We start from the raw sequence: 25,477 nt of genomic DNA, 5'->3' as shown, positions 1-25,477 counted from the left end.
GTATAATCTCAGGTATCGAGACTGAGCGGAGACGTAGTCAAAGCGTTCGCATGGGCTATGCTCGACACTGCCGTCTCGAATAGGAGTATAGGTATAGCCTTATGGTCCACAAGGATGTCTGACACTACTAACCCACCTCTGCACCAGGGAGTTTCAGAGTCTTGGAGACAGCTTATAAGCTGATCAAGACTTGTATAGGTATGTATGACTGTCAAAGCGAGCATTGGCTACGGGCACAGCCCATGTTGACATGCGCCTCAGAACATGATTGCGTCGCCATCAGCTTAAAAATCATCGAAGCGGTAGCCATGCGGCTGGATGCGCTCGCGCACTTGGATACAGATGTCGATGAAGCGAGACTGCGCCAGTGCAACGTGCATTACTATGCGCTTCGGGTCCACTTGGTATGTCTCATCTTGTTGCGCGGAGCTGAAGTCTGGGTACTGTACGCTGCTGACGGGGAGGACCGGATTCAGGCTTGGATTCAAGGCAGACCGGACATTGCAGATCATTTGTTTCTGAAACTTCCTGACTTGAACACTGGCGACTGCTGTGCTCTGGATATTTGCTTCAAGGTTGGGAGCTCGGCATTGTCATGCAGGCAGTACGATGTGGCGGCGAAGTGGTTGGAAAGGGGGTTGCAGCAATGCAAGGTGCTCGTTTCCAGTTCCAAAGAATCTGATGTAGCTTTGCGGAATAAGGCGCTTCTGACTCTGCATGCTTTAGGTGTGGACCCTGGACTATCTGGGTCATTCATATCTCATATACTGACTTTGGAACAGTTCGAGCGAATAAATACCTTGATACGCATGACTCTCGAGACAATCTTGCGAGAGCCCTCGAGCAGCTCAAATCTGTAAGTGGGCCCATTCTCCAGCAATGCTTCTATGCCCATGCGTGTTTAGCTATATAGCAATGTGTTTTCAATTCGGCTTCTCGAGCTTGAAGTTCTTGCTCGAGGGGACAGAGATGTGGAACAGTACTTTCAAGGTGAGTTGTGCCACTATAATTTAGAGCAGTTACTGATATTCATGGCAGTACTACAAGACGCCTTCAAGGCGGTGGATGCCTCAGAAAGTAGCTTCAGGATGTGCGGATGCCCAGCTCGAATGACAAGGCAGCTCAGTAACCCTTGATAGGATCCTTTACTATATCGACAAGCTTCAGGACTCGTGAGTCACCATGTGAGCAATTGATACCCCTATCCTGACATGCTGCAGTCCCGAAATGTATTTTCATGCACTAGAGCGGCTCCTGACTGAGATGACTGGGAGTCCGCGCCTTGATCATGAACACCGATTACTCGAACATGTCTTTGTCAGGCTAGTCGATGCTCTGACAAATCCATGCTTCTCTGCACAGGCGAGCCTGCGACTCTTTAAGGAGGTTGTTGAAAACCTGAATTTCGACACGCAATTCCTTAGCGTAGAAGCACAACAAGCTTGTTTGATGGTATTCTCTCAATCCTATGGTCAACTATCAGTTACTGAGCGAGTCAAAGATAGTCTGGAAACACATAAATCGAGCGATATCGGATCATGATGCACTCTCCGCAGAACAATGGTGTCTCTTCATGCTCAAACAGCCAGTCATTCTACTTTCCTCCGACACCAGATCTAAGCTATTCAGATAAGAAAGATTGCCACATCTTCTTATCAAAGCTGACGAAGAAATAGGAGACTTATTCTTTGTGCTTCTGAGACACTGAGCACAACCGCTGCGGATACACTTTTCAACCATCTGCCAGAAGAATGCAGACATTGCCCGCTGACTTTGTATCTGATGTACAAGTTGACCCTGCGGAATAGTACATGTACTTCTAGTAGGCATTTCTCCTGCTCCCTGTTTCTAGCCTTCTAACAAGGCACAGGTTTTGTCTATATGCAAGCACTGTTCGAGCTCGTTGAGACATCATCGCCGTATATCATATCATGCATAGCGGAAGCATTTCGACAGGGAAAGATGATAGAGGCACTTCAATGTCTTCAGCAAACTTTTTTGAGCAAGGAAGGCCTTCAACTCGACAACCAGACAGGGCGTGTATTTCAGTATGTGTGAAGTTGAGTGCACCATCAGCTTTCCCGACTGACAATAATCCTATGTCTACCATCCTATATCTTGTCACTGAACTCGACGCTTGCGATGCCAAAGATGAAGGGCTAGTAGATGCAATAATATTTGCATTTGAATCAGGTGCGTGGCCTCTTAACAAGTCCGGCAAAGTGTTAGCTAACCCGATTAGCCATAGATAGGTTTCCCGGTCAGAAGCGAGCAGGGGCTTTCACCACCGACGAGATAGAGTGGCTTGCGAAGAAGAGCTACAACCTGGCGCTGAGACTACGGGACTCGGAACAAACTGAGCAGACCCTGAGTCTCGTTGAAACATCCATCAAGGTAGAAGACAGCCGCTTCCATTTCATCTCCAAATATCCAGACTTACCAGCCTCTATTTCACAACCCTACACCAGGAACAAGTCAATTCAACCGATCCACCACTCAACACCACGTACCTCCTGTGTCGATTTCTAAAGACAACCAAGCACATATCACTTGCGCGACAAACCACCGATCCAACAAAGAAGGTCATCTTGCCCCCTCCCCCCGGCCCCTTTCCATCATCCATAACCCTAACTCAAATCCCTCAACCTCCAGAAAACCCATTACACAGCAGCCCATGAATCCAGCATGGCCTTCCAAGCAAACCTCACCAACTACCACCAGTGGCCCTACAATTTCAAAGCAACCCCAACTCCAGTTCCAAACTTGCCCTCAAACGCCATTCCCGCTTCAACCGCAAGCCTGAATTCAGACAGCACCGCCTTCTGGCTCCCAAAATACCGCATCATTCTCGCCCTTGACCTAGAAGCCTCAATCCATCTCAACAGCGACGACGACAACAACAACAGCAGCAGCAGCAGTAATTGGAACCACATAACGAACCTATTCCACCTCTCCTCTCCCATCCTCACTCCCCAACAAACAGCAATCTACCTCGACATCCTCCTCCGCGCCAGCACCACCACCCCTCTCACAAACATCATCCAAGTCATCAAGGTACGTCCCCTCTCCCCATACGAAGAAGAATACAAACCACCCTCCAACCTCCAAGCCCAAGCCCCATCAAGCCCCAAACAACACCTAAACACACTATCCAATTCTCACCGCAACTAAAAAAAAAGCATCTCCTCCGAACAATCCACACCTCCCCCTCCCCCGACCTCACTAAATCCACGAAAACAACCACCACCACCACCATGTATCAGACCCTCCCCCGCTACCTGCGCGTGCTGTACCAACTCGCCCTCGATGCAAGCCAGCCCGATCTCGCGGAGTCGGTCCTCGATCAGGTCCTGGTCCTCGTGCGGGACTGGCAGATGACTGAATTCCCGGCGGTGGAGGTGCAGTGGATGGCGTCGGTGGCGTTCAATCGGGCGGTGGATTTCTATCTGGCCGGGGAGGATGGGGAGTGTCGGCGGTGGGCGGGCAAGGCGATTGCGTTGGCGGACTTGCTGCTGGTGGTGGTGGATGGCGTGGGTGGGGAGGATGGCGGGGGTGGTGCGTTGGGGGAGTTGTTGAGGGCGAGGTATGGGAAGTTGATGGTGGGAGGGGTGAAAGGATCGGGGTCAATGGACAAGGAGTCGGGTGGGATGGTCTGAATTGGGAGGTTTCAGCTGTAGGTGGCAAGTGTTTTCTCCGCCTCCACCTCCGCATTATGAATGTATGAGCGAGTCTATGGCTCAGCTACCAACTAGATATGAGGGGCAAGTGTGACAGGTCTATATGTAGCTGGGTGATCGATTAAAATCTAACACGGAAAAAGACACGGTCAATTACGAATGGGAAAGATCCATATCCCGATGCAAGAACCATCAGAGTTAGGCTTGCTATGGTATTCGGCCAATATGGGTATCATTTTGAGCTTAGCTAACAAGGCCAACATAAAGGATGTGATGCAAGTGAAAGGAAGTTGAACAACGTCCCGAGAAAGAGTATAAAGAAGGTTTAAGGACAGGGGCATATGAACTTGAAGTAAAAATCCCAGCCCAGGAGCGAAGCCCTCACCTTAAGTAGAAAGAAGACTAAATGATGCCGCAGCATAGCGACTGGATTGGATGGGGACCGCAAACTCAAGTGTGTCCTTGCATAGAACGCCGGTAAGAAACGAAGGATATATATCCTGAAATGTGAAGTCCTCGCAAATGAGAGGTTAAAACGAGGAAAAAGTACATCGAGGCACCTGAAACGCTTAGAGCTAAGGTGGTTGGTGTAAGCGATGAACTCATCAAGGCGAATTCAAAGTGCATAGGTCCCGCTTGAATGATATGTTATGACAGTTGAGGGGCAGAAAGGAAAGAGGATGACCAGGAAATACTGTGGTCCCTAGAATGTGATAGAAGAGTGCAATGGGCCTGCCATTGAATCTCATTTGTTCAATCATCGCCATTCAGAATAAGGGAAGAGATCTCTGAGGGCGCGAACGAATCTGTCCGTTGAACTTCCGGCATCGAAGATAGTCGCTCGGTGCTATATGAGTCTTCATGGAACTTGCCGATTCGAGATATCTTCTGATTTTCCTTGCCGCTGCTGTCGGTATCGTTCTCGAGGGTCTCACGGGTCCTGTTCCGGGAGGCCAACACACGCAGCGTGAGTTCTAGCTCTCTCTCCAAATCCCTCTGAGTATGTAAATACTCTGTCGAGCTGTTGAGCTTTTTACGGTAAGCCTTTAATGTTCGACATACTTGTTCGGTGGACGTATCGAGAGCGCCGAGATCGCTTTTCCCCATACTCCTAGCACGAGCCCGGAAGTCCATAGATGAACGGCGAGATTCTTTGCGGCTACACACGGCCTTCTTAGCACTAGGAGGCTTTTGTTTGCAGAGTGAGGGTGATGTATGTGCTTTGTCTCGATGAATGCCAGACGTAGGTGAGCGGCGACTAGGTGTCGATGCGGGTGAGGTCGGAGAAGTGCTTCCAGATCTAAGGGAAGGCGAAAGGGATAATTTAGCGAATTTCCGCAGAAATGTTGGAGAATGTCCACGCGCAGGGGTCGGAGTGACCGCAAGATTCTCCTGCCGCTGAAATTCGGCAATCTCATGCCTGGACAGGACTTTGCGTAAAGGAGGCTTGGAGACTGCGGAAGCTTTGGTTGGAGCGTCATCGTCTTCCTTATTACTAGTGTGCACGGAATCTCGAGGTGTTTGAGCAAGCAGCGATAGATCCCATAGCATAACGAGACCATCAATCCCAGAGCTGACTAGAGAGCACTTCTTCCCTTGGCTCGATGACTTAGAACTCCTCGAGAGCAGACAAACGTCGCTAACTCCTTCGGTATGTCCGAATTCAGCCGCGAGAAGGAAGCCTCTGTCCAAGTCGTACACACGGATGGACTTGTCTGATCCTGACACTCCTACGAGCATTCTAGGGGTATCATGTTCCGGATCGTCGGCAGAGACAGCTAGGGAGCTCATGACCACTGTATCAGTTGAATCAGCGTCAGTGGTCCGGAAAGAATGAGTTTGTCGACCAGAACTCAGGTCAATGCGCTGAACAAAGCGATCAGTAGTGGAGACAATGAGTGTGTTTTCATTTTTTGGTAGTAGTGCCATGGATACTGGCGAGGCCTTCAATGTTATCACTTTTGAGACCAAGTACGCGAAAGCAGACGCGCCGTGAGCCTCGCGACTCACGCACTCTCTGATCTGAATGGTACGATCGGCAGAGCATGATACTAGTCGCTTTCCATTATCGATGAAAATGATTTCATTGACAGCTCCAATGTGGTCGTCCATGGTCTGAATCAATTCAAGACTCTCATTTGCCCAGAGAAACAATTGTATAGTGCGATCGCGACTGGCGCTAGCAATAAAAAGACCCTGGATGGAGGAATGTACAGCAATATCAGTGATCTCCCCACTATGAGCTCGGACTTCTTGAATGCATTTCCATGGGTGATTCAGCCATAGTCTAGTAAACGTATGTTAGTGAGAGTACAGCAATGGCCAATTCGGGTCAATATGATACCTTAGGACACCAAATTTGTCGCCGGACAAGAAGTAATCCATGTTATCAGTAGCACACAAGACTTTCAGCTCGTTGGAGATATCCTCATTGACCCCGGTGGGATGCTCAAGAATGATCGAACGTGAGTCCCGACACTTGCCTGTGTCATCCCAGAACTTGACAACTCCATTGCGTGACCAGGTATAGAATTCTGCTCCAAGGTCATTGGGGTCCGAGAATGGACGGATACCAAGGACAGCATCCCTGTGAGCTTGAAGAGTGTTTCCCAAATCACTATCATTGATATCCAGATCATCACTCAAGTCTTCAGTCGAGAAAATCTTGAGAGCGTTGCTAGAGTCCATTGCCACCAAGTTGGGACCAAGGCATCCAATACATGTGATGGTGGGCCCCTTTGAACTCGGTTCCACTGAGGATCTATCAGAAAACGCAGGCGAAGATGGAACGGTTAAGGAACGTAATTTCGCCAAGGTCATGCACTGGATACGTCCGCCACGTCCACCAACCCAGAGACATGAGCGGTCCAGATCGACCGCGAGAGAAGTGATAGCATAATCAAAGTAATGGGCAACAGACAGCTTGTGTGTTCCCTCGTTATGATCCAGGAAGCAAAGAGCCCCCGTGTCTGTTCCTACTACTGACTCACAGTCAGAAACGCTAGCTACACTGGTGAACGTGCTTTCTGCTAGCGAGCCCAGCAAGCAATTTCTCCCAGACAGAGCTTTCGGAGTATGGGTTGATGGACTGGCGCTTGGTTCGGCAGTAAGCCGAGATTTTGGAGATCCCGGTCTCGCGTCCGGCAGCCTCCAAACCTTAACATGTCGGGTGCCCACTCTGAACAGCTTGTTAGTACTAGGCCAGACAGAGCGATAAATAACATTACTTACGTGACCAAAGTCTGCCCAACCCAAGCCATGTCGCGAATGAATGAAGTGCATTTATTAGTGGAATGCAGCCTGGCCGATCCTGTCTTCGGGTTCACGGACCAGACAAACAGGAATCCATCATTGACATCGCCAAGGGTGGCAAGATACTGTGAATCTGGGCTGAAAGCCAGTCCACGCACCCCAAACGTATGCTCGGTCAGAATGGAGAGTGGGATTTCACCAGAGGCGCCTTTGGCGGTTGAGTAGATAAGGACCCTCGGACCATATCCAATCTAACAAATATCAGCATAGGAGTGAGTTGATACAAGTTAATTTACGGAGACATACCTCCCCAACGGCAAGCAGACCCCCATTCGGACTAATCGCGACGCTGGTGACTGCTTTCACTCTTTCTCGAGATGACCATCCACGTGGACTATTGCACTCCACCAGCTCATTACCGGCATTACCACCGTGCAGGACGCTTTGGGCTGCAGACCTTGTACCCGAAGGAGTTTTTGCTCTGCTATCTGGAGTTGTGGGAGGAGTGGAGGTATTATAGAAAGAGGTGACAGGATTGACACTGGTCGCAGAAGGTCGCGCCCTGAAGAAGCGTTGCTGGAGGGTTCTTCTCTCGTCTATTTCCGCTAGGACGACGGTCGAGCCAGCGCAAATAGCGAAGGAATTACTCTCCGCATGACTGGAGAAGCCTCTGGGCGAGTTGGTGGTGGTACCAATTACTGTCTGGAGGGCCAGGATTGCCTGTTGTGGTGGTGTCTTGTGCATCGAAGAGCGTGTGGAGGGTCTCAGAACAGGTGAATTTGTAGGTGTGATGCGAAAGGACGACCCCGAGCTGGTCTTGCTTTTCGCGCTCAGAGTATTGTAGGCCATGGCGAGTCGGAGCGGGTTTGTAGGTGGATTATGGTAAAACGCCCTGGAGACAAGGGGAGAGGGTTTGGTGCATTGATACTTTCGAGTAGTGATGTTTCAAAAGGAATGGGCGCTTGTATGAAATCGCCTGAGAACTGGCAAGTCGTATCGCTCATATGAGGAAGGAGCCGCGATTGAGGGGCTGCGGAGGGGATTTGTTCGAAGCCTCCTTCCGTGTTGGTCACTGCGAAGAATGATAAATATAGTCAATGCGAGTATTCTTGGTTGTATTTGTGAAGCAGCGTCGTTCTAAATTTGTCCAACGCAAGTGGTCGGGTGCGCAAAGGCTGGAGAAGAGGGGAGCAATAGGCGGCGGCGGCGGAGGAGCTTCAAGGGAACGAAGGGGTAAGCAGATCACGATCAAGTCATGGACTGAACCACCGATGAATGAGCGACTAGAAAGAAGAGAGACAGTAAGAAATGAAGAGGAAGAGCAGAAAAGGAGAATCGGGCAAACGATTGAAGCAGGCGGATAATGAGTGAGAAAATCCGATTTGAAGATCGGACAAACAGAAGAATGTGAGGCAGGTAAACACTGTAACTTAGCTGCTCCTCCTTCCACGCCGGGCGGAGAGCCGAAAAATGACGGACGAACCCTTGGGTTTTTAGCGCGGGAAGCTAAAATGAGCGCCCGGCGATGGGAGATCTCCCCGTTGTCTGATCGTCCCGGAGCCTGCAGCAACGAGAAAGGAGAGGAGCGGAGAATGAGAATAGAAGGTCTGTTGCATTAGTTCCTTGCTGTTTGGCGCACTTCTTTGAGGGTCTAGTCACGTCAAAATCTGTTGCAAGACCTTGAGACACCTGGGCAGTGAGCGAAAGGCAGATCACATCTGATCATGTCCACAACGCAGACATTAAGTGGCCCCGGCCTGTGGGGGGGGGAGAGCATCCACCCTTGGGAATGGCGCCCTTTCTGACTTCGGCACCCAATTCATCCTTCCATCTGGGGTCGCAGGCTGTCAACATTCAACGTTTGGTGGGAAAAGGCCAATGGGCAGGAAATACGGAGCGGCACGTCCTATTCATTCGGTACCATGGTCTTGCTCTAGGGAGTCATCATATTGAGTTGAATGGTCGAATCATTCATTGCTGCGCTACCGCTCAAAGAACATTGCATGCTTCAGGCAGATGTTGGGTAGCAGAATGTCTAAGGTATTCTTTGACCATTGAAGTAAGTCCTCCGCTGCACTGGGTATATTGCACTGGCTTGAATTGTCCAGACTAGGTTTCGGTTCCTGCAGGCCGCGAGGCAGTCTTTGTTGTCCTTAGGACCACTGACAAGAGTATGGACTTCGCGCCGAATCAAGGGGGCTGCTGATTCGCGCATCTCACAGATTCTTACTCTTCACTGGTGAGTAAGCCATTATGAATTAGCGGTGAGCAAGTTTCAGATAGAACAGGAGCAATGAGAATGTCGAAAATCCCCTTGCTATTCCGTCTGCCGACATCGTAGATGATAGTGGATTGGATGGTGGAAGGTCAACAGTTGACTGAGTGGTTGTATGTCGGCCAGTCACATGACTACTGGGGGAAGCGGTAAATTGTTCTAGCCCCGTTTCTAGAAGTCTCCCGCGGGATTTTATCAGCGCGATACTTCTTTTTTCTGGTCGCGTTTGCCTCCGACATCTTCCCCAAGCCAGCGCATCATCATGTGGCATTCAGGGGCTGCTTCAGCACGAATGCACCTGTCATCTCTGCTGTATGAAGCTTTTCAACCAGATCTTGCTCGCTCTACCTGTCGAGTTTATCAACGTCGAAGCTTGTTCCCGATAACGCCTCTTGCCTATCGCAAGCCTGGCGCCCAACGCAGTTTCAGCTCCACTCATCAAATCCAGATACATAAGTCTCATTCATTGTTGTCGTCCAGCGATACCCTCGAATATTCTCCGGATGCGACGAACAAGATAGAAACAGCCACACCGGCAAAGAACGAACGTGGCGACAACTCGACAGATACCGTCGTACAAACCCCAGAATCCTCATCTGAGACTAACCGGGTTTCTTTTACAAAACGAACGGATGCCAAAGGCGCTGGTAGAGGGAGAGCTGAAGGCTCTCGCAGCAAAACCGATTCACGCGGCGATCGATCGAAAATGAAGCCCTCGGAGAAGACCAAGCTTTTGGAGAAGACAAAGCCCTCGGAAGGGAAGCCAAAGACTTGGAGGGATGCCATCAAAAATACTGGCCCGCCGAAGAAGAAAGAGCACTGGCAAACCCAGAAGGCTGCTCTGAAAGAGAAGTTCAAGGAAGGATGGAATCCTCCTAAGAAACTCTCCCCCGATGCGATAGAGGGAATCCGACACTTGCATCAGGTGGCACCAGATAAGTTCACCACACCTGTTCTCGCCGAGCAGTTCAAGGTCTCGCCAGAGGCGATTAGACGTATCCTGAAGAGCAAATGGCGTGCATCAGACAAAGAAATGGAGGATCGCCGGAAGCGATGGGAGAGACGACACGATCGCATCTGGGCTCACATGACTGAGCTCGGCTTACGACCACCTACCAAGGATACGGAAAAAATTCAAGACTCGCAAGTCCTCTTTTATGAGGCTAAGGGCGATGAAGACAAGGTATAGACGACCTCGCTATGGCTTGCAGGAGCACAAACACTGTATAATACCATTGCATGATGTATATTGACGAGCAGGGACGGTGGCGTTGTATGGGTTGGCGTCATTTCACTTCTTCCTATCTCTAAATCGAAGGCAATATCGTCTGTCCTAGCGCACTTGCTCGTAGTGATCAAAGCTCTAAACAAGCAGGGAACAGCATTGGATCAGGAACCCAACATGACAGTAGACGTCTTACGCGCATAGTCGAGTTTTGCTTATTGGTTGTAAATTGCATTTGATGTATGCGCTCATTAAGGGTCTCGGCTAGACTAGTAAACCCATCCTCTCCTCCGCTGCCGCCGCCGCCGCCAGGAACGTTATGGAGCGGACTGAATCGCTAGGCTACGTTCACCCGCTTCCTTTCGGCTCTCCTAATTCTCCTTCCACCATTATGTCCTTCGCCATTTGACGCCATGCCCTAGCTGGCAAACATCAGATCATCTTTTGACTGTAATATATACCTCCTGGCGCTTTGGTTTAGGGTTGTCTTTCCAAGGTGGCGGCTGGTACCCACCAACCAACTGAACTACCCCGAGCTTCCTCCTTCTGGTCTTACCTGTGCGCGCTCACCCAAATCCACATGGGAGCCTTCCAATCGCCGCCATGCCATCAGACATCCAAGTCTTTGTGAAGTGGAAAGACCAGACAATATTTGCGGGGGAAGATGTGGAATGCACTATTACCTTCAAGAACGTTGCGGAGACGAACGTGGAACCCCATCCCGGGGGTCCGACCTCACACCACAGACAACCTTCGCGAGCTACAAGCACCCACTCCGAGTCATTATTCTCGCTGAAATCCCCTCAGAAATTCTTCTTCAGTCCGCATCGTCGCTCGTACTCCACAGCAGCTAAGAAAAGCCCGTCGCACCGCCTTTCTTCCTCGGTGAGCTCGCCGTTGATCGGCTCGCACAGCTTCCCTCCTCCGTCTACTCCTCGCAATGGCTCGGCCGCCAGTGGCAAGCATAAACGATCGGTCTCTATACTCTCCATCGATAGTGAAGGAACCGGAGAGCCGACACCCCGGACATCATCACAATTCAGCCACCCCCGACCACTAAGGCGTCATGGGCGCGCGGCAAGTCTACAGGTCTTGCCAAGGAGATATGAAGCATATGAGGATCAGTCCGCAATAGGTACTTGATAACGAAGCAGAGATCAAGGGCATGGGTTGAATGCTAAAAGCTTGCATTTCTAGGTGGTCGCAGTCCCGTTCGCAGCTTTCCACCTACGGTGTCCTCAATTCATTCATCTCCCGGGAACCCCAGAATTGACATCGACGGTCCGAATGACACCAGCCGCCCTGGCTCAAATATCTACAGTCCCAATCGATCAATCGAGCCACCTCGTACCCCTGCGCGTCGGCCTCCATTATCACCGATAGAATTCAAATTTCCGCCGTCCCCAGCTACTGACACCAACAGCCATATAGGCGTTTCAACATTAACATCGCCAATTGAAGAGAATCCTACAGCACCCAGACCCAATGGGAAGGAAATGACGGCTTTGGCGGCACCAGGACATTTGCCGCAGCTAACGAGAATCATGTCAACTTCCAGCCTGGCTGGAAGTCACAGAAGTAGTGGGGATTACAACTCGATCAGCGACAATTCCTCAGAGACTCTCCAGTCCGAGTATACAAACTATTCCATGACAGTGCCGCGCCCGCCTATTGTATCCCGCCACTCACGACATGTGTCAAGTGTGGAATCCCCGGGGCTTTCGCCTCACACTCAGACACTGCTTATGGGTTACGCACAGATCAGCGCTTCATTTACTGTGGATGGCTCTCTGATTCACCAATCTATCTTTGAGGAAGTCAAGCGGAAAGGTGTTGTCGGAGGAGCAGGGGGCGCAGCCGGTCCGCCAAGTGGGAAACCAGGTGCGAGCGAAGAGAAGAGTCGCAAAAGCGGCGGCTTCTGGGGTGCGTTCAAATGGAATGCAATTGAGGAGTCATTGAGTGGTCTCCTCTCCAACAACGAACTGGATGGCTTACGAGACATGCGGGGCGTCTCATCGTCTCGATCGATACCACTACTTTCCACAACGCAGTCGCTTCTCTTCGTAGACTTGCGACTGGCACCTGGGGAGGAGCAGTCGTATTCGTTCTCTTTCACTCTTCCAAGTGGCTTGCCAGCTAGCCACAAGGGAAAAGCGATCAAGATATCCTACAATCTGGTCATCGGCACACAACGGCCGAGTAATCGTAACGAGCCGCAGCGGGTGAACCGCATTAGCATACCTTTCCGTGTGTTCAGCGGAGTCAATGGTAAGTGTTGGGCTCGAACCAACTAAGAACAAAGTGATTAATTCCTCTTACAGGCCAGGGAGATATCATGGGCCATGATCTGATGAGCCCCTATGTGCTGCTCCGAGACGAAGCTAGGGTACAAAAGGTCGGAACGAACCCTGCCCCAGTAGTGAAGCCCAAAAGCATTAGTGGCCCTACGTGGACGTCGGCCCCAGAATTCCTGTCATACGTGGATGGCATCCTTGAAAAAGCCTCCCGAAACAACTCGCTGCACCCACCCGAAGCTTCGGCGGAACATCGAGCAAGTCACGATCCGGCGACCGGTCGACTATCCTGCAAGGATATCATTGACCTCGCCATCCTTCGGAGCAATCAAGCGCTTCATTCATCTCGTAGCCCCAATCGGTTCGAGATCGCCCGCAACGGACGCCGAATCGCCGTTGTTGTCCTTAACCGCCCGTCTCACCGACTAGGCGAGACGATTATAGCCACCGTGAACTTCACCGATGCCGCACTTCCTTGCTACGCTCTACGTGCCACCCTTGAGAGCTCCGAGCGAGTTGCCCCGGCTCTGGCTATCCGATCGAACGCGAGCATCCGTCGTGCGACTCGCAAGGTCCATGCCTCGTATTTCGAGAACACGCTCTACGCGACCCGCGTGGTCTTCAGTCCAGCAATCCCTGTCTCTGCAACACCTACAATCCTCACCACTGGAGTGAATCATGAATGGGAACTCCGATTCGAGTTCGTTACCAGTAATGCGCATGACGGGTCAGCGCCATCGGGTTCGCGATTGTTGGAGGCCGTATCTGAAGACGAACGCGGACGGGTCATGTCAGCCTTGGAAACCATCGGGTGTGAGTCATTTGAGATCGCAATCCCGATCACGATTTATGGCGAGACAGTCAGGGAGCGGCTGCCAGAAGAAAACGAAGGATACGCTATTTGACATAAGCTATACGCGAACGATGTGTATCCTACTACAATTACAAGACGTTAAGAAAATAAGCGACTTCTGGATTCTATGACGTCGCATAGAGTCTAGGACACATCCAGGTTCCTTGCAGTCTAAGTCAGTCCATACCTTGGCTGCGCTAGACTGAAACAACGTAATGAGAGACTAGTAAGTTGGTGCATGCCAGCCAGAAGAATTTCCTCTGGGACGTTCTAACTAATAAAGCCTCCATTTCCTTGCGGCGCGACGGGGTCACCGGGGCAACGGACGGGGCGTTGGACGACTTGGGAGTTGGAAGACTGCATCATCCATGGTTCCGTGGGTGGGTGGGAAGCGTGGAGCAACTCAAGAGTCACTACGTACTCAAGTTGGTCTAGTGTAGATAGGAGCAGTAACTTAGTCTATAGATATTGTTGTATAGACTAGATGGTGGTAGTACTCATAGTAGATATATTCCCCCGCAGCCAATTTATATTAACTCGTGCGACATTGATTAGTTCCTGGTGTTTGCGCCTCATCCGATCTGGTCGGGCCCGAATCGATCGCTGATCCCATCCTTCTTCTCCTTCCCTCTACTTCTCTTTTTGTTTCTCTTCCCCAGTCCTCCTCCCCCCCCCCATCGTCGCCCACTTGACACTAACTAAAACACACGCCTATAATCTCGTCTTCAACGCGCCCTTGAGGGACTATTGGCGCTCCAGACCCGGGACTCTTGGCCGAGCCAGTGAGTAACCCCCCTCTCGATGCCTGTGCGCGCCCAGATGGACTGACGGATTGCTTGACTGTCTGGCATCGGAATGTAGGCGCATTCTCCTCCCACCACGCACTCGATCCTCCGCCGCCGCCGCTGAAGGAAATAATTCCAGGCAGCCCGCGGCCTTCGACAGGCGACCCGTTCGCTGTCCTTATCTAGTCAAAAGAGAGAGCCTTTTCCTCACGCGAAAGCGAGATGGCATCTTTCATCACCACAATGTCTGTCCCCGTCACCACCAATTCCTCCTCCTCTTCCTCCTCTTCATCTGCTGCCCCGCCGACTCCGACGTCTTCACGGCGCCCTCTCCCTCCCCTCCCTCTCGTCCCTTCAGTCTACCACAACACCGTCCATACTTCCCGCGCTCCTCTCTCTGAACCCCCCTCCTACTTGTCACCGGCGGTGTTCGCGCTGAAAAATGACCCGTGTGGACTGACACCTCCCAGCAATGCTCGCACTCGCGCGCCCTTCAAGCCGCGGTCGGCAGCCAAGGGCACCACCAGCTACCAACTGAGACAATTTGCGGAAGCGACGCTCGGCAGCGGCAGTCTGCGCAAGGCCGTGAAACTGCCCGAGGGCGAGGACTTGAATGAATGGTTGGCCGTGAATGGTGTGTTTCTGATACAAATCAAGTGACCGCCGAATGTGTATGCCACAAGCGTGTTGTCCGCGTGCTGATCCAACCATGTTGTTACCTTCGTCCCCGCAGTTGTCGACTTCTACAATCAGATTAACCTACTGTACGGCGCGATCACAGAGTTCTGCTCGCCTCAATCATGTCCGGAGATGAAAGCGACCGATGAGTATGCGAAACCCGAGTTTCCCAGGTGGTATATATGTCCTCAGAGCTGACAAGGATTCGTGAACTAGGTTCGAGTACCTCTGGCAGGACTCGGAGAACTTCAAGCGCCCGACGAAGATGTCCGCGCCCGAGTATATCGAACATCTGATGAGCTGGGTGCAAAGCAGCGTCGACAACGAACAGATCTTCCCCAGCAGGCTCGGTACGTGATGCCCCAACGGGGGGCGGAGGGTTCACCCGGTTCTGGCTGCAGCCGCTGCAGCCGCTACAGCACTCTACAAGCTATAACATTGGCGGCGGTGGCAGGTGCTAACATTTGGAAACCCACTGCAGGTGTTCCCTTCCCCAAAGCGTTCCCCAGTCTGGTGCGACAGATCTACAAGCGTATGTACCGGGTGTATGCGCACATTTACTGTCACCACTATCCCGTGGTGGTGCATCTCGGCTTGGAACCCCACCTGAACACCAGCTTCAAACACTACGTTCTGTTCATCGACGAGCATCGCTTGGCAAGCGGGAAGGATTTCTGGGGGCCTCTGGGCGACCTGGTGGACAGTATGCTGCGGAGTGACTGATTTGCGGCTGACAGGCGAGCACACGAGAGGATGAAGGATGACGGGACCAGGGCGTTTGGGCGTGGAGGCATTCGTAAAAGGGAACATTTAAAGAAGGTCGTAGAGGCCGTCCGGCGTTTTTGTTTCGTTTCTGATGAAGGTATTGAGTTGATGGGCATTGCAGATTACCGCTGTTCGATGTTTGTATGCGAATGAAAGCAGTATGCAGTCTCTCTTTTCAAATGTCTGGTGTAGTATGAATATGAGTAGTACGAGAGGGAAAGCAGAATAGCCGAAAACCCGGCGTGTGCGGGAACTCACGTGACCGCCCTAGCCGGCAGGAACTGAACCTGGCCCCGAACCTCGAGACGCCATCACCAAACGCAAGTCAGTCAGTCTCCATCGACGAAACACAGACGTCTTCTCGCATCTCCCTCCCTCCTCCACTCCCCCGGTTCGCCCAGGTCCTCCTTCCCACCGATCACCATGTTCTCCGTTCGTCTCGCCCGCGTCGGCCTCCGTGCCTCCGCCCAGCACTTCACCGTGCCTCGCACTGCCGCTCTCAACGGTCTTCGCACCTATGCCACCCCGGCCCAGGAGGTCAAGCCCCCGGTGTCTCTGTTCGGCGTTGACGGCACCTATGCCACTGCTCTGGTATGCACACATCACACTCAGCACGGTTCTTCCTGGGGTGGTGGTCCAATTCGTTGCTGTGGCGTCTCCCCTCCGCCCTCGGTCCAATGGGTGTGCGCGCGCGGGCTGCTCCAATCCGTCTCGTCTCTTCAATCACACGCAAGATCAACTTTCCTACACCATGGGAAAATACCACAAACAGACCTATACAAGAACCCGAACTGAGACGAGACGGAAAGCGAGCAAGGGCACACAAGACACCAGCAACAATTGGGCGGACAAACACCAGCCCTTGTCCAAATCATCCACAGAAAAAAGCCCCCCCCCTCGAAGGAAACAGAAAGCGAGATATCCGGCTAACTCAAATCCTTCTCATTGCTGCTTGTAGTACACCGCCTCGGCCAAGTCCGCCGCTCTGGAGCAGACCGCCAAGGCCCTGGGCAACCTGAGCCAGACCCTCAAGGCCGACCGCAAGCTGATCGAGATCCTGAACGCCCCGACCCTCTCCGTCTCCGACAAGCAGCAGATCATCGCCGAGCTGCAGAAGGTGGCCGGCGGCGCCGACAAGGCCGAGATCATCAAGAACTTCCTGGCCACCCTGGCCGAGAACAACCGCCTGGGTCTGCTGGAGGGTGTCTGCGAGAAGTTCGCGACCCTCATGGGCGCCCACCGTGGTGAGGTCGAGCTGAGCATCACCAGTGCTCAGGTAGGTTGCCGTTCCTTCTGGAGCAATTCCAGGGTCTCAATCAGCACCCAAACACTAAACTAACACACCAAATTTCTAGGAGCTCGACACCAAGACCCTCAACCGTCTCGAGAGGGCCGTCTCCAAGTCCGAGTTCAGCCAGGGCAAGAAGCTCAAGGTTGTCTCCAAGGTAACTCCCCCTTTTATTATCTCCTACTCCCCAAACCGGACACCTAACAATGGCAACAGGTCAACCCCGACCTCCTCGGCGGCCTCGTCGTCGAAATCGGCGACCGCACCATCGACCTCAGCGTTTCCTCCAAGATCGCTAAGCTCAACAAGGCCCTCACCGATGCTCTGTAAATCTCTTTTGCCTTTTCCCGGCAAAAAGAAAATAAATTATGTTTGTTGATGGAAGCAACAAAACCGTCTCTTCCATCAGTATAACTATATTCCCTCATCCCCCCGAACCCGTTCACACACACCCCTTCTATCGTCTCACCTCCCTTTCATCCGTCATATAAATGTATCCTAAACCTCAATTGCGCGACTTTTCTTTGAACTTTTTTTGGGGGTGGGGTATTGTCTTTGGGTAATGGGGTTGGTTTCGGAGGTGTAGATGTGCTGTAGAGTGTGGAGTGGAGTGTACACCTAGAAGTAAGAGGTGTGCACCCGACGATGATGGAGTTTGAATAGGGTTGAGGTGTAGATGTAGATGTAGATATTAAGAATAATTATCTATCAGGCTACAAGAGCATCAACCCTCTAACAGTCAGACGATATCGAGCTCAGCCAGCCGAGTTAGACCCCATTATACTTGCACCATTACAGTGGTACATGCATATCCAGCGACAAGACCCCTGAATCTAGAGGGGGGTAGCGACGTTGACCAAGTCCAAGCCCAACCCCGACCCCATGCAGAAAGACCCCCCTCTTTAAAAAAGTACCTCTGGCTTGGCTATTGTACATGCAGCACCATATCCGCTGAACGGAGCAGACCTAGTTGGCAATCCGGGGCAAGTAATCCAGCGGAGTATAGTATTGCAGAATCGCTGGCTGCGGATGGATGGTCCGCGTCTTCAATGTACTGTACTTTACTGCACATCGTGTAGCACAGCTATATAGTCGGCGAGGCGCCTGCTCCTGGCTTGAGGAACGGGACTTTGGGTGTTGACTACTAGTTCAAGATAAACATGTGTCGCTGGTTTGCGTGCTCGAATCTTGGTTTTGTGGCTTTTTGTTGAAGTGAAGCAAGCGGGTGTTGGTTCTACAAAGATTAGATATAATGCATTGAATTATATGTTGGGATTTCGCTGAGGTTGGTCAATTTCAGGCTCGGGGGTAGTTCGGTTGGTGATATTATCAGATGGTAGACATTTAAAGAGAGGTGAGGGGGTTGGTTGGTTAGAGCGAGGGTAGACCCTGCACCAAGCCAGAGAATGACGAGAAACAAAGCCGCGGACAATACAGGCGATGAATGTATCTTCACAGCAAGCGGTCTGAATGAGGGGTCATATCTTCATTCCATGTATGCAGCATTTCAGCTTGAAAAGGGGAGACAAAAAAGAAAAAGAAAACAGATAATCAGACAATCTTTATTCATGCTTTCGAAATGATCACCGCTCTAAAATCAACAACATTACTACCCATCTAACACATCTTCGGAAATAAACATCTGTCTAACTTTGTACTAGGTTCCAGTTCCCGTCGACTTCATGCTCTCTCTCATTCAATGTCATCTTTCCATAAATTTCAATGCCCGTTGGGGGCGCGGTCTGCCTGCGCCTCAAATTCATCCTCGTACGCTCCAATCGAAGCTTGGCTTCTTACGCGCTGCAGCTGACTCTCCACATATTTGTGAACATGCTCGTTCTGGAGGTCGGTGTCGACTTTCCGGTTGTCGTCGTCCTCGTCGAGGGCAGTCTCAGGAGCCGGGGTCTCGCGTCCAGAGAGAGTGGACTCGAAGTCGCTGCGGTTGCCGATTGAGCGGGTCGTGGAAGAGCGGCGAACGCTGGGACGACGGCTGCCGCGTGGGCGGGAGAATCGAGTGAAGACGTCGTCGAAGTAGTGCGATGCTGCTGCGTGGGGGGTGCGGGGTGTTTGTGGGAGACGGCAGTTGATACTAATAGCACTATTAGCCAGGAACAATAGACAGACAGACGTGTGAGGTGTGACATACCCTGTGTCATGGATGATCTTGGCAATGAGACCAGTCCATCCGCACTGGTGAGACGCTCCAAGACCGCGGCCGGTGTCTCCGTCGAAGAACTCATGGAACCACATGTAATCCTTCCAGTGCTCGTCAAAGTCGAGAAGGTCGGATCCATTGTGTACCGCCCGGCGGCCTTCGTCGTTGCGAGCGAACAGGTGCTGCAGCCGGTGCTGAATCTCTTCGGCAATGTGCCCGAGATGCATGTACTCGCCGGAGCCTGTGGGACACTCGATCTTGAATGAATCGCCATAGAACATGTAGAAGCGTAGCAAAGACTCGATGAGCAGGAAGTTGACACACAACCAGATCGGCCCACGCCAGTTGCTGTTGCCTCCGAACAGCCCACTGTCGGAGTCTCCTGGAACATAGCTGACTCGGAATGTCTGACCGTTGACATCCATCGAATAGGGGTGCTCTCCATGATACTTGGACATCGATCGGATGCCGTGCTCCGACAGAAACTCGGTCTCGTCCAGCATGCGCTTGAGAATTTTCTCCAGGCGGTCCTTGCTCACCAACGCTAGAAGGAGTCGCTCGTCTTTGCCGCGGTGCTTCATGCTTGCAATGTTGCGCTCGGCCACATCTTGGCGATTCTCAACGAACCATTCCAAACGCTTCTTGAAAGATGGGAACTTGTTGATCAACTCTGGCTCAAGTGTGAGGACGGCATAGAGAGGGATCAAGCCGACTAAAGACCGCACAGGTAGCTGCTGGGTCCAGGGGTCACCGTAGGAGATCGCATCGTAATAGAAACTATACATCGTAAGCAATTATCTCAATTGTTAGGCATCGGACCACTGACCCATCTTCCTCGTTCCAGAGGGACGATTCCTGACCTCCTGATCGGAAAGTCATGGCATCACTAATCAGAATGAAGTGCTCGAAGAATTTGGAGGCAACTAGACCTCTATCAGCACATAAGTGGCTCAATATAGAGAGTGAGATCACTCACTGTCTTCGTAAATTCTCCGATGCTTGGCTAGCTCCAACGCGATGTTCAACATGCACAAGCAGTAGAAGGCCATCCATCCTGTGCTATCGGCCTGCTCCAGCACACCGCCGGTGGGGAGAGGCTCGGAGCGGTTGAAGAGGCCGATGTTGTCCAGCCCCAAAAAGCCGCCCTCAAAGACGTTCTTACCGTCGGAATCCTTTCGGTTGACCCACCATGTGAAGTTTAGCAACAGCTTCTGGAACACCCGCTCCAAGAAATCAAGGTCCTGCCGTCCATACATCTTACGCTCAATCTTGAAGACGCGGAACGTAGCCCAGGCATGAACAGGAGGGTTCACATCACCAAAGTTCCACTCGTAGGCTGCAAGCTGACCGTTGGGATGCATGTACCACTCGCGAGTGAGGATGTCCAGCTGCTTTTTCGCAAATTCCGGGTCGATCATTGCAAGTGGAATGCAGTGGAACGCAGTATCCCACGCAGCGAAGAATGGATATTCCCACGAATCGGGCATCGAGAGAATATCCTCCATGTACAAGTGTTTCCACTGTTGGTTTCGAACGTGCTTCCTACCGGGGGGAGGTGGGATCATCGCAGGGTCGCCATTAGCCCACTGGTCCCAGACGAAATGGTAGAACTGCTTGTTCCACATCATTCCGGAGAAAGCTTGGCGCTGAATATTCCGCAAGTCATCGCTCATGGGCAAAGGACTGATATGGTAGTAAAAGTCATCGGCCTCATTTCTGCGCTGGTCGATCACATCATCCAGCACTTCTTCATCGATGAACGGTTCCAGGCGTCGAGAGAATCGGAAACGAACGACCACGCATTCGCCGGGAGGAACACCCTCGCCCTCATCAAAGGCATACCAGGCGGCAAACTTGGTACCCTTGTTTTCGGGATTGACTGCACCCTTCTCACCGTTGACAATGTGACGATGAAAGGCGTCTTTGACGTAGGGCTGATCATTCTTGGTGTTCCAGAGAAATTCGTTATTGGTTTCGTTCTCGGTGAACAGCAGCTTAGGAACCACATCTTCCTCCCCAGTCACAGACGGGGAAGGAGAGAAACGGACATAGCGCTCGCCAAGTTTGTGGTGTTTGGTCTTAGCGATCAGAGGATAGGCTTTCTCCACGGACGGCTTGGCGTTCTTCTCCTCATACCCCCATGCCCAGGTGTTGCGGAACCACACATGCGGGATGATGTGCAAGTGTGCTGGCTCAGGTCCTCGATTGTAGGCGATAATGCGGAACAAGAGTTCTTCCTCATCGTCGTCCTCTTTCGCAGTCTCGATGAAGATATCCCAGTAACGATTCTCATCGAAGGCATCAGTGTCGAGGATCTGGTACTCGCGGTCACTTTTCCCGCGTCGTGCGTTCTCCTCAGCAAGCTCCTGGTAGGGAAACTTCTTCTGGGGATACTTGTAGAGGAATTTCATGTAAGAGTGCTATGCGCGTGGTCGGATTAGAAACCAGACCGAAGTCAAATCCACGCCGAGGGAGCAGAAGGGTCTTACTGTCGGAGTGTTATCGAGGTGGAAATGGGCCTCCTTGACACTCTCGCCATGGTTTCCCTGGGGATTAGACAAACCGAACAGACGCTCCTTCAAGAAGTCGCTAAAATCGAAGGTGAGCCAAGTTTGCTACAGACGTGGACCGGACCCCACATACTCTTTGCCATTCCAAAAAGCAAAAGCGATGTTTTGCAAGCTGTGGGTATCGGACACACCGGCGATACCGTCCTCACCCCAGCGGTAAGTTCGGGACCGCGCATGGTCGTGGGAAAAGTCTACAGCGGATCAGAGCGATCAGTCATGAGTGGTATAATCAGCATGTGAGCGCGACTTACAGCTCCAGGCATCTCCATTCTCACTGAAAGTGTAGAAATAAGATATTCCGTCAGCGATGGTTCAATTGATGCCATTGATGCATCTTGCAGCGAAATGCACGAAAGAGTAACGCTTACGAGTAATCTTCGCGAACTGCGGGGCGGCAGGAGAAATGAGGTCATTGCGTCAGTTTCATGTGAAATCTCCCAGCCTCCAGATCGAAGGGGAGAGAGCATACCAGTAGCCCATTGTCTCTCGGCGACGTAGGGACCCCAGCGTTTCCAGTAGCGAGTGCGCTCGCGATCTTCCTTGAGTCGTTGCTCCTCGCGGGATTCGTACGAATGCTTGTCAATGAGGACCATGGTGACGCCGATCGAACGCCTTTCGGGTAGTAGATAAGAGAATCTACCACGGGAGGGAGAATGGCAGTTACAAACAACGGAAGGGGAGAGTGAGATGGAGAGAGAAAAGAAAAAGGAAAAGAAAACAAAAGAAGGAGAAACAGGTGAGGGGAAGGAAGGGGAAGGAGGAGAAAAGATGACGGAGTCGGAGTAAGTAAGTTTAGTTAGTCTAGTGTAGAAAGAGAGGGAGAGAGAGAGAGAGGAAGAGAAGGAAGCCGGAGAAAATGATGATGATGAGGAGGGGAGGGGCAGCAACACAACCAAAGGAAACAGGGAATCCTTCCGGGAGCTCAGCGAGCTAGAAGACTAGCTGAACCTGATATTAATTAACTAGACTACGGTACCGACTAGCTAGGTACTGTACTAGGTAGCTAACTTATCATTCATGCTGCACGACAACACAGAGCATGAGAGGGGAGGGACTGGCGATAGCAGAGTCTGCCTGCTATGGTCTGGACCCTCGCTCGGACGCCTCTTTGGCGCTTTTCTGGGGTTTCGCCCGCGTTTTCCCTGGTTGGGGCAGAGAAGCACTGACATCATTGCCTTCATGGGCGTGCACCAGAATTCCACAGAAGAATGCAAATTGAGAAGTGTGATGAAAAGAAAAAAAAAGATTGATGAGATTGACTCTGCATTGCTCCGTCCAGAGTTACACTCACCATCTAGTTCCTCAGCATTAGTTATTATCAATACGAACAGGATTCGCCATTTGCGGTTAGCAGATCCAACAGCATATTGCCGAAGTTGAGAGTAGATAAACCCCTCATGAGAATGACTCGACCAGGCTGCCAGTCTCAGAATCACCGGCAAACGATCAAGATCTTTTCTTGTCGGGTCTGCCTGACACCCATTGCAATCACGGCCCGGATGATTTCAAAGCTAGCCGTGACGATCAACCGAACGCCCGTTGGGAAGAGTATCCGCACGAAAAGAAAGGCATTTCTGCCCCATCAATCGTGACCTTGGCAACATCGAACCGAATTAGGGCGATAAGGCACCGTCGAGCAATATTAGGGCCGTTGGAAAACGACCCATTCACATCGAGCAGAGAAATACTCCTGTCAAGCGCTCCTGTCGCGGTGGGAAATGGATGGATCGGCGCTGTCGGTCGGGTCGGGCACGGCACTCGATCGACATTGACATGAGCCACTCGAGGAGGATTCTTCTCTTCCATTGACTGCTAATCCAGCAGTGCACAGCAAAAGCACAGATAGTTTGGGCACGGAGGAAGAGATCTTTTTCTGGACTCACATTCCCCGAGGGATCGATCGGATGCTGTGCAACAAACAGTTGGGCTAAAAATAGACCATCGAGGGGGCGACTCAGTCCGTTACCCTAAGACAAACACAGCAGCCCGCAGCGACTTCTTCTTCACTCTCATTTCATCTTCACAAAACACTCGAAACATTCAAGAAACAACCCGCTCCTGAAATAATCCGCTTGTTGACTATCAGAATATGATGATGGAACATGTTACGCCACAAAAGAATGATAAAACACCCCTTCACCCACTAGACTCGTGAGATCGTGGCATGCACGCTCAACTCGGCCATCGACGCTATCCAGCGCGAAAAGGACTCGAGCAACAAAAGCTGTGCACCGACATCCGCTTGACCCTCCCATGCGATGAGGTATGCGCGAGTGTGGGAACACGATGACCGATGCAAACAAACAGAAAGGCAAAGACTGAGAATTGAAGAAAGGGAAAAAAACAAAAACAAAAAACAAAAAAAAAAAAACAAAAACCGATTTCTCCCAAACATGCTCGCCCGATAAGGATATATAAAATATTGTAGCAGTGAAGTCGAAGCCCATCAGATTCTCCTGTCCTTGAAACCATAACCCAGATTATATGCTAATGTGCCCACGCTGGCCCGCCTACATGCCGTTATGAACTGCGGCCTTGGCTGCGTCGCAGCTGTTCATCGCCGCTGGAGAATTGTGCTGAATCGGTGGGCGACGACGACGCTGACGTGTTTCCTGATCAGCAGCGATGGCGGTTAGCGATGTTGTTATCGGCGAGATCAAACGGCGAGGCTCGATTTACCTGAGCCTCCGTAGAACCGACCGTCTCTTTGCGCTGCAGGGTTTCTGGCCTCCATAATCACCGACTGTCGAGCTTTGAGGCGTTCTTCGGCTTCGCGGATCTTGGCTTGAAGTTGTTCGAGTTCGCGGGTCTGGATCATCATCTGCAGCTTCCTGGTCGAGTTGCTCTATCAGCTCATGCGATCATGTGGTGACCTGCCAACAGAGGCCCGGCACAGGATGGGTCTCAGGATGAATATTCGTTGAGAATGGGAGTGGAACCTACTTTTGGTCGATGGTCTGTGAGAGATGATTGACATCGGTGTCCAGAGAAAAGGCGCTATCCAGCGCGGTCGAAAAGGCCTGTGCCATGGTCCTGCCATGTCTTGGTCAACGCCCACATCTAAGAACGGAGGGGAGGAGCGCAAAGGAGTACGAACGACTGAGGGCGACCGCTGGGCTTCCATTCTTGCTCCGAGTCCGATGACATTTTTGATGATTGTGATAATAGTGTTCGGTTGATCCGATGGGCGTTGGGGAAGAGCGGGATACGAGAGAGCTGTGGCAACTGGAAGGTCGGTATGGCGGGAGAAGTAAGGAAAAAAGGAGTATGCGAAACGCAACAGGCTGAGAGGCTCGGAGGGGAGTTATTTGGGAGCGCGCGCGTCTTTAGCGGAACAGGGGGTGTTGGAAGTGGATATGATAGCACGGACGGGGTGGGCCTTACGCCTTAAATTATGGGGGGGAGGGGGAGATTAGGAGGAGAAAAGAGGAGTGGAAGAAGAGGCGAAGAACAAAAGAATTTCTCCAACGGGAGAGTGATATGGACACAGACGGTAAGTAAGACTGAGTTAAGTTAACGCATAGAACAGTCGGTCAGATTGCAAGCGCTTGCTGTCTCTACCAACTATAAGCCAGGAAGGAGGGGGGGATGGACCACTTTTGAGTTATCAGAGACAGAGTAGGTAAGTTAGTGAGTGAGTGCTCATAACTTGGTTACAAT

General features: G+C 51.6%; 9 protein-coding genes across 9 annotated transcripts; 6 read left to right on the top strand and 3 right to left on the bottom strand.

Annotated features, from left to right (window-relative positions):
- Positions 1 to 131: 131 nt before the first annotated feature.
- On the top strand, positions 132 to 1,136 carry BO72DRAFT_384396 (uncharacterized protein; the record flags this gene model as incomplete). Its single annotated transcript, XM_040941549.1, has 5 exons — positions 132 to 198; positions 262 to 404; positions 477 to 726; positions 783 to 856; positions 906 to 1,136. Coding segments are annotated over 5 exons (765 nt in total), but the record flags the coding sequence as incomplete, so codon positions are not given.
- Positions 1,137 to 2,405: 1,269 nt separating this feature from the next.
- Positions 2,406 to 3,656, top strand: BO72DRAFT_530098 (uncharacterized protein; the record flags this gene model as incomplete). Its single annotated transcript, XM_040950280.1, has 3 exons — positions 2,406 to 2,582; positions 2,653 to 3,054; positions 3,180 to 3,656. Exons 2-3 carry the CDS (start codon positions 2,686 to 2,688, stop codon positions 3,654 to 3,656), a joined length of 846 nt encoding a protein of 281 aa, XP_040798582.1. The 5' UTR covers positions 2,406 to 2,582; positions 2,653 to 2,685.
- A 568-nt stretch (positions 3,657 to 4,224) lies between these two features.
- Positions 4,225 to 8,114, bottom strand: BO72DRAFT_200644 (WD40 repeat domain-containing protein). Its single transcript, XM_040939599.1, has 4 exons — positions 7,236 to 8,114; positions 6,909 to 7,180; positions 6,022 to 6,855; positions 4,225 to 5,964 (listed from the first exon to the last, which is right to left on the bottom strand). The coding sequence occupies exons 1-4, from the start codon at positions 7,776 to 7,778 to the stop codon at positions 4,431 to 4,433; spliced, it is 3,183 nt and encodes a 1,060-aa protein (XP_040798581.1). The 5' UTR covers positions 7,779 to 8,114; the 3' UTR covers positions 4,225 to 4,430.
- Positions 8,115 to 9,287: 1,173 nt separating this feature from the next.
- rrg9 (mitochondrial ribosome assembly protein RRG9) lies at positions 9,288 to 10,537 on the top strand. The gene has a single exon (XM_040945296.1). The coding sequence runs from the start codon at positions 9,467 to 9,469 to the stop codon at positions 10,391 to 10,393; it is 927 nt and encodes a 308-aa protein (XP_040798580.1). The 5' UTR covers positions 9,288 to 9,466; the 3' UTR covers positions 10,394 to 10,537.
- A 221-nt stretch (positions 10,538 to 10,758) lies between these two features.
- On the top strand, positions 10,759 to 14,034 carry BO72DRAFT_410101 (putative intracellular protein transport protein (Sat1)). The gene is made up of 4 exons (XM_040942421.1): positions 10,759 to 11,564; positions 11,627 to 12,697; positions 12,751 to 13,802; positions 13,860 to 14,034. Exons 1-3 carry the CDS (start codon positions 11,033 to 11,035, stop codon positions 13,626 to 13,628), a joined length of 2,481 nt encoding a protein of 826 aa, XP_040798579.1. The 5' UTR covers positions 10,759 to 11,032; the 3' UTR covers positions 13,629 to 13,802; positions 13,860 to 14,034.
- Positions 14,035 to 14,098: 64 nt separating this feature from the next.
- On the top strand, positions 14,099 to 15,961 carry BO72DRAFT_410098 (Mob1/phocein family protein). Its single transcript, XM_040942420.1, has 6 exons — positions 14,099 to 14,358; positions 14,438 to 14,606; positions 14,832 to 14,995; positions 15,095 to 15,188; positions 15,256 to 15,389; positions 15,521 to 15,961. Exons 2-6 carry the CDS (start codon positions 14,584 to 14,586, stop codon positions 15,760 to 15,762), a joined length of 657 nt encoding a protein of 218 aa, XP_040798578.1. The 5' UTR covers positions 14,099 to 14,358; positions 14,438 to 14,583; the 3' UTR covers positions 15,763 to 15,961.
- A 195-nt stretch (positions 15,962 to 16,156) lies between these two features.
- Positions 16,157 to 17,746, top strand: BO72DRAFT_450633 (F1F0 ATP synthase subunit 5). The gene is made up of 4 exons (XM_040945295.1): positions 16,157 to 16,395; positions 16,763 to 17,080; positions 17,160 to 17,249; positions 17,309 to 17,746. Exons 1-4 carry the CDS (start codon positions 16,228 to 16,230, stop codon positions 17,420 to 17,422), a joined length of 690 nt encoding a protein of 229 aa, XP_040798577.1. The 5' UTR covers positions 16,157 to 16,227; the 3' UTR covers positions 17,423 to 17,746.
- A 997-nt stretch (positions 17,747 to 18,743) lies between these two features.
- Positions 18,744 to 22,622, bottom strand: BO72DRAFT_200403 (uncharacterized protein). Its single transcript, XM_040939598.1, has 9 exons — positions 22,287 to 22,622; positions 22,186 to 22,201; positions 22,069 to 22,091; positions 21,891 to 22,008; positions 21,737 to 21,836; positions 20,224 to 21,667; positions 20,074 to 20,170; positions 19,239 to 20,024; positions 18,744 to 19,181 (listed from the first exon to the last, which is right to left on the bottom strand). Exons 1-9 carry the CDS (start codon positions 22,408 to 22,410, stop codon positions 18,812 to 18,814), a joined length of 3,078 nt encoding a protein of 1,025 aa, XP_040798576.1. The 5' UTR covers positions 22,411 to 22,622; the 3' UTR covers positions 18,744 to 18,811.
- A 1,702-nt stretch (positions 22,623 to 24,324) lies between these two features.
- On the bottom strand, positions 24,325 to 24,939 carry BO72DRAFT_450630 (uncharacterized protein). Its single transcript, XM_040945294.1, has 4 exons — positions 24,915 to 24,939; positions 24,761 to 24,850; positions 24,497 to 24,648; positions 24,325 to 24,429 (listed from the first exon to the last, which is right to left on the bottom strand). Exons 2-4 carry the CDS (start codon positions 24,844 to 24,846, stop codon positions 24,338 to 24,340), a joined length of 330 nt encoding a protein of 109 aa, XP_040798575.1. The 5' UTR covers positions 24,847 to 24,850; positions 24,915 to 24,939; the 3' UTR covers positions 24,325 to 24,337.
- Positions 24,940 to 25,477: the final 538 nt, after the last annotated feature.

This window comes from Aspergillus fijiensis (genome assembly GCF_003184825.1).
Source record: "Aspergillus fijiensis CBS 313.89 unplaced genomic scaffold BO72scaffold_47, whole genome shotgun sequence".
Classification (NCBI taxonomy): domain Eukaryota; kingdom Fungi; phylum Ascomycota; class Eurotiomycetes; order Eurotiales; family Aspergillaceae; genus Aspergillus; species Aspergillus fijiensis.
Note: the sequence above shows the minus strand (reverse complement) of the source record. Positions and strands in the feature narration are given on the sequence as shown.

Coding starts and splice junctions, on each gene's coding strand:
- BO72DRAFT_410098 (XM_040942420.1), top strand. CDS start 14,584: ATGGCATCTTTCATCACCACAAT. Junction 14,607..14,831: donor GCATCTTTCATCACCACAAT/GTCTGTCCCCGT, acceptor GACACCTCCCAG/CAATGCTCGCACTCGCGCGC. Junction 15,189..15,255: donor GAGATGAAAGCGACCGATGA/GTATGCGAAACC, acceptor TTCGTGAACTAG/GTTCGAGTACCTCTGGCAGG.
- BO72DRAFT_200403 (XM_040939598.1), bottom strand. CDS start 22,410: ATGGTCCTCATTGACAAGCATTCGTACGAATCCCGCGAGGAGCAACGA. Junction 22,009..22,068: donor GAATGGAGATGCCTGGAGCT/GTAAGTCGCGCT, acceptor GATCCGCTGTAG/ACTTTTCCCACGACCATGCG. Junction 19,182..19,238: donor AAGATCATCCATGACACAGG/GTATGTCACACC, acceptor TAGTGCTATTAG/TATCAACTGCCGTCTCCCAC.
- rrg9 (XM_040945296.1), top strand. CDS start 9,467: ATGTGGCATTCAGGGGCTGCTTCAGCACGAATGCACCTGTCATCTCTG.
- BO72DRAFT_410101 (XM_040942421.1), top strand. CDS start 11,033: ATGCCATCAGACATCCAAGTCTTTGTGAAGTGGAAAGACCAGACAATA. Junction 11,565..11,626: donor TGAGGATCAGTCCGCAATAG/GTACTTGATAAC, acceptor TTGCATTTCTAG/GTGGTCGCAGTCCCGTTCGC. Junction 12,698..12,750: donor TGTGTTCAGCGGAGTCAATG/GTAAGTGTTGGG, acceptor TTCCTCTTACAG/GCCAGGGAGATATCATGGGC.
- BO72DRAFT_450630 (XM_040945294.1), bottom strand. CDS start 24,846: ATGGCACAGGCCTTTTCGACCGCGCTGGATAGCGCCTTTTCTCTGGAC. Junction 24,649..24,760: donor TCACAGACCATCGACCAAAA/GTAGGTTCCACT, acceptor CAACTCGACCAG/GAAGCTGCAGATGATGATCC. Junction 24,430..24,496: donor TCGGTTCTACGGAGGCTCAG/GTAAATCGAGCC, acceptor GCTGCTGATCAG/GAAACACGTCAGCGTCGTCG.
- BO72DRAFT_450633 (XM_040945295.1), top strand. CDS start 16,228: ATGTTCTCCGTTCGTCTCGCCCGCGTCGGCCTCCGTGCCTCCGCCCAG. Junction 16,396..16,762: donor GCACCTATGCCACTGCTCTG/GTATGCACACAT, acceptor TGCTGCTTGTAG/TACACCGCCTCGGCCAAGTC. Junction 17,250..17,308: donor AGCTCAAGGTTGTCTCCAAG/GTAACTCCCCCT, acceptor CAATGGCAACAG/GTCAACCCCGACCTCCTCGG.
- BO72DRAFT_200644 (XM_040939599.1), bottom strand. CDS start 7,778: ATGGCCTACAATACTCTGAGCGCGAAAAGCAAGACCAGCTCGGGGTCG. Junction 7,181..7,235: donor GTCTGCTTGCCGTTGGGGAG/GTATGTCTCCGT, acceptor GATATTTGTTAG/ATTGGATATGGTCCGAGGGT. Junction 6,856..6,908: donor GTTGGGCAGACTTTGGTCAC/GTAAGTAATGTT, acceptor CAAGCTGTTCAG/AGTGGGCACCCGACATGTTA.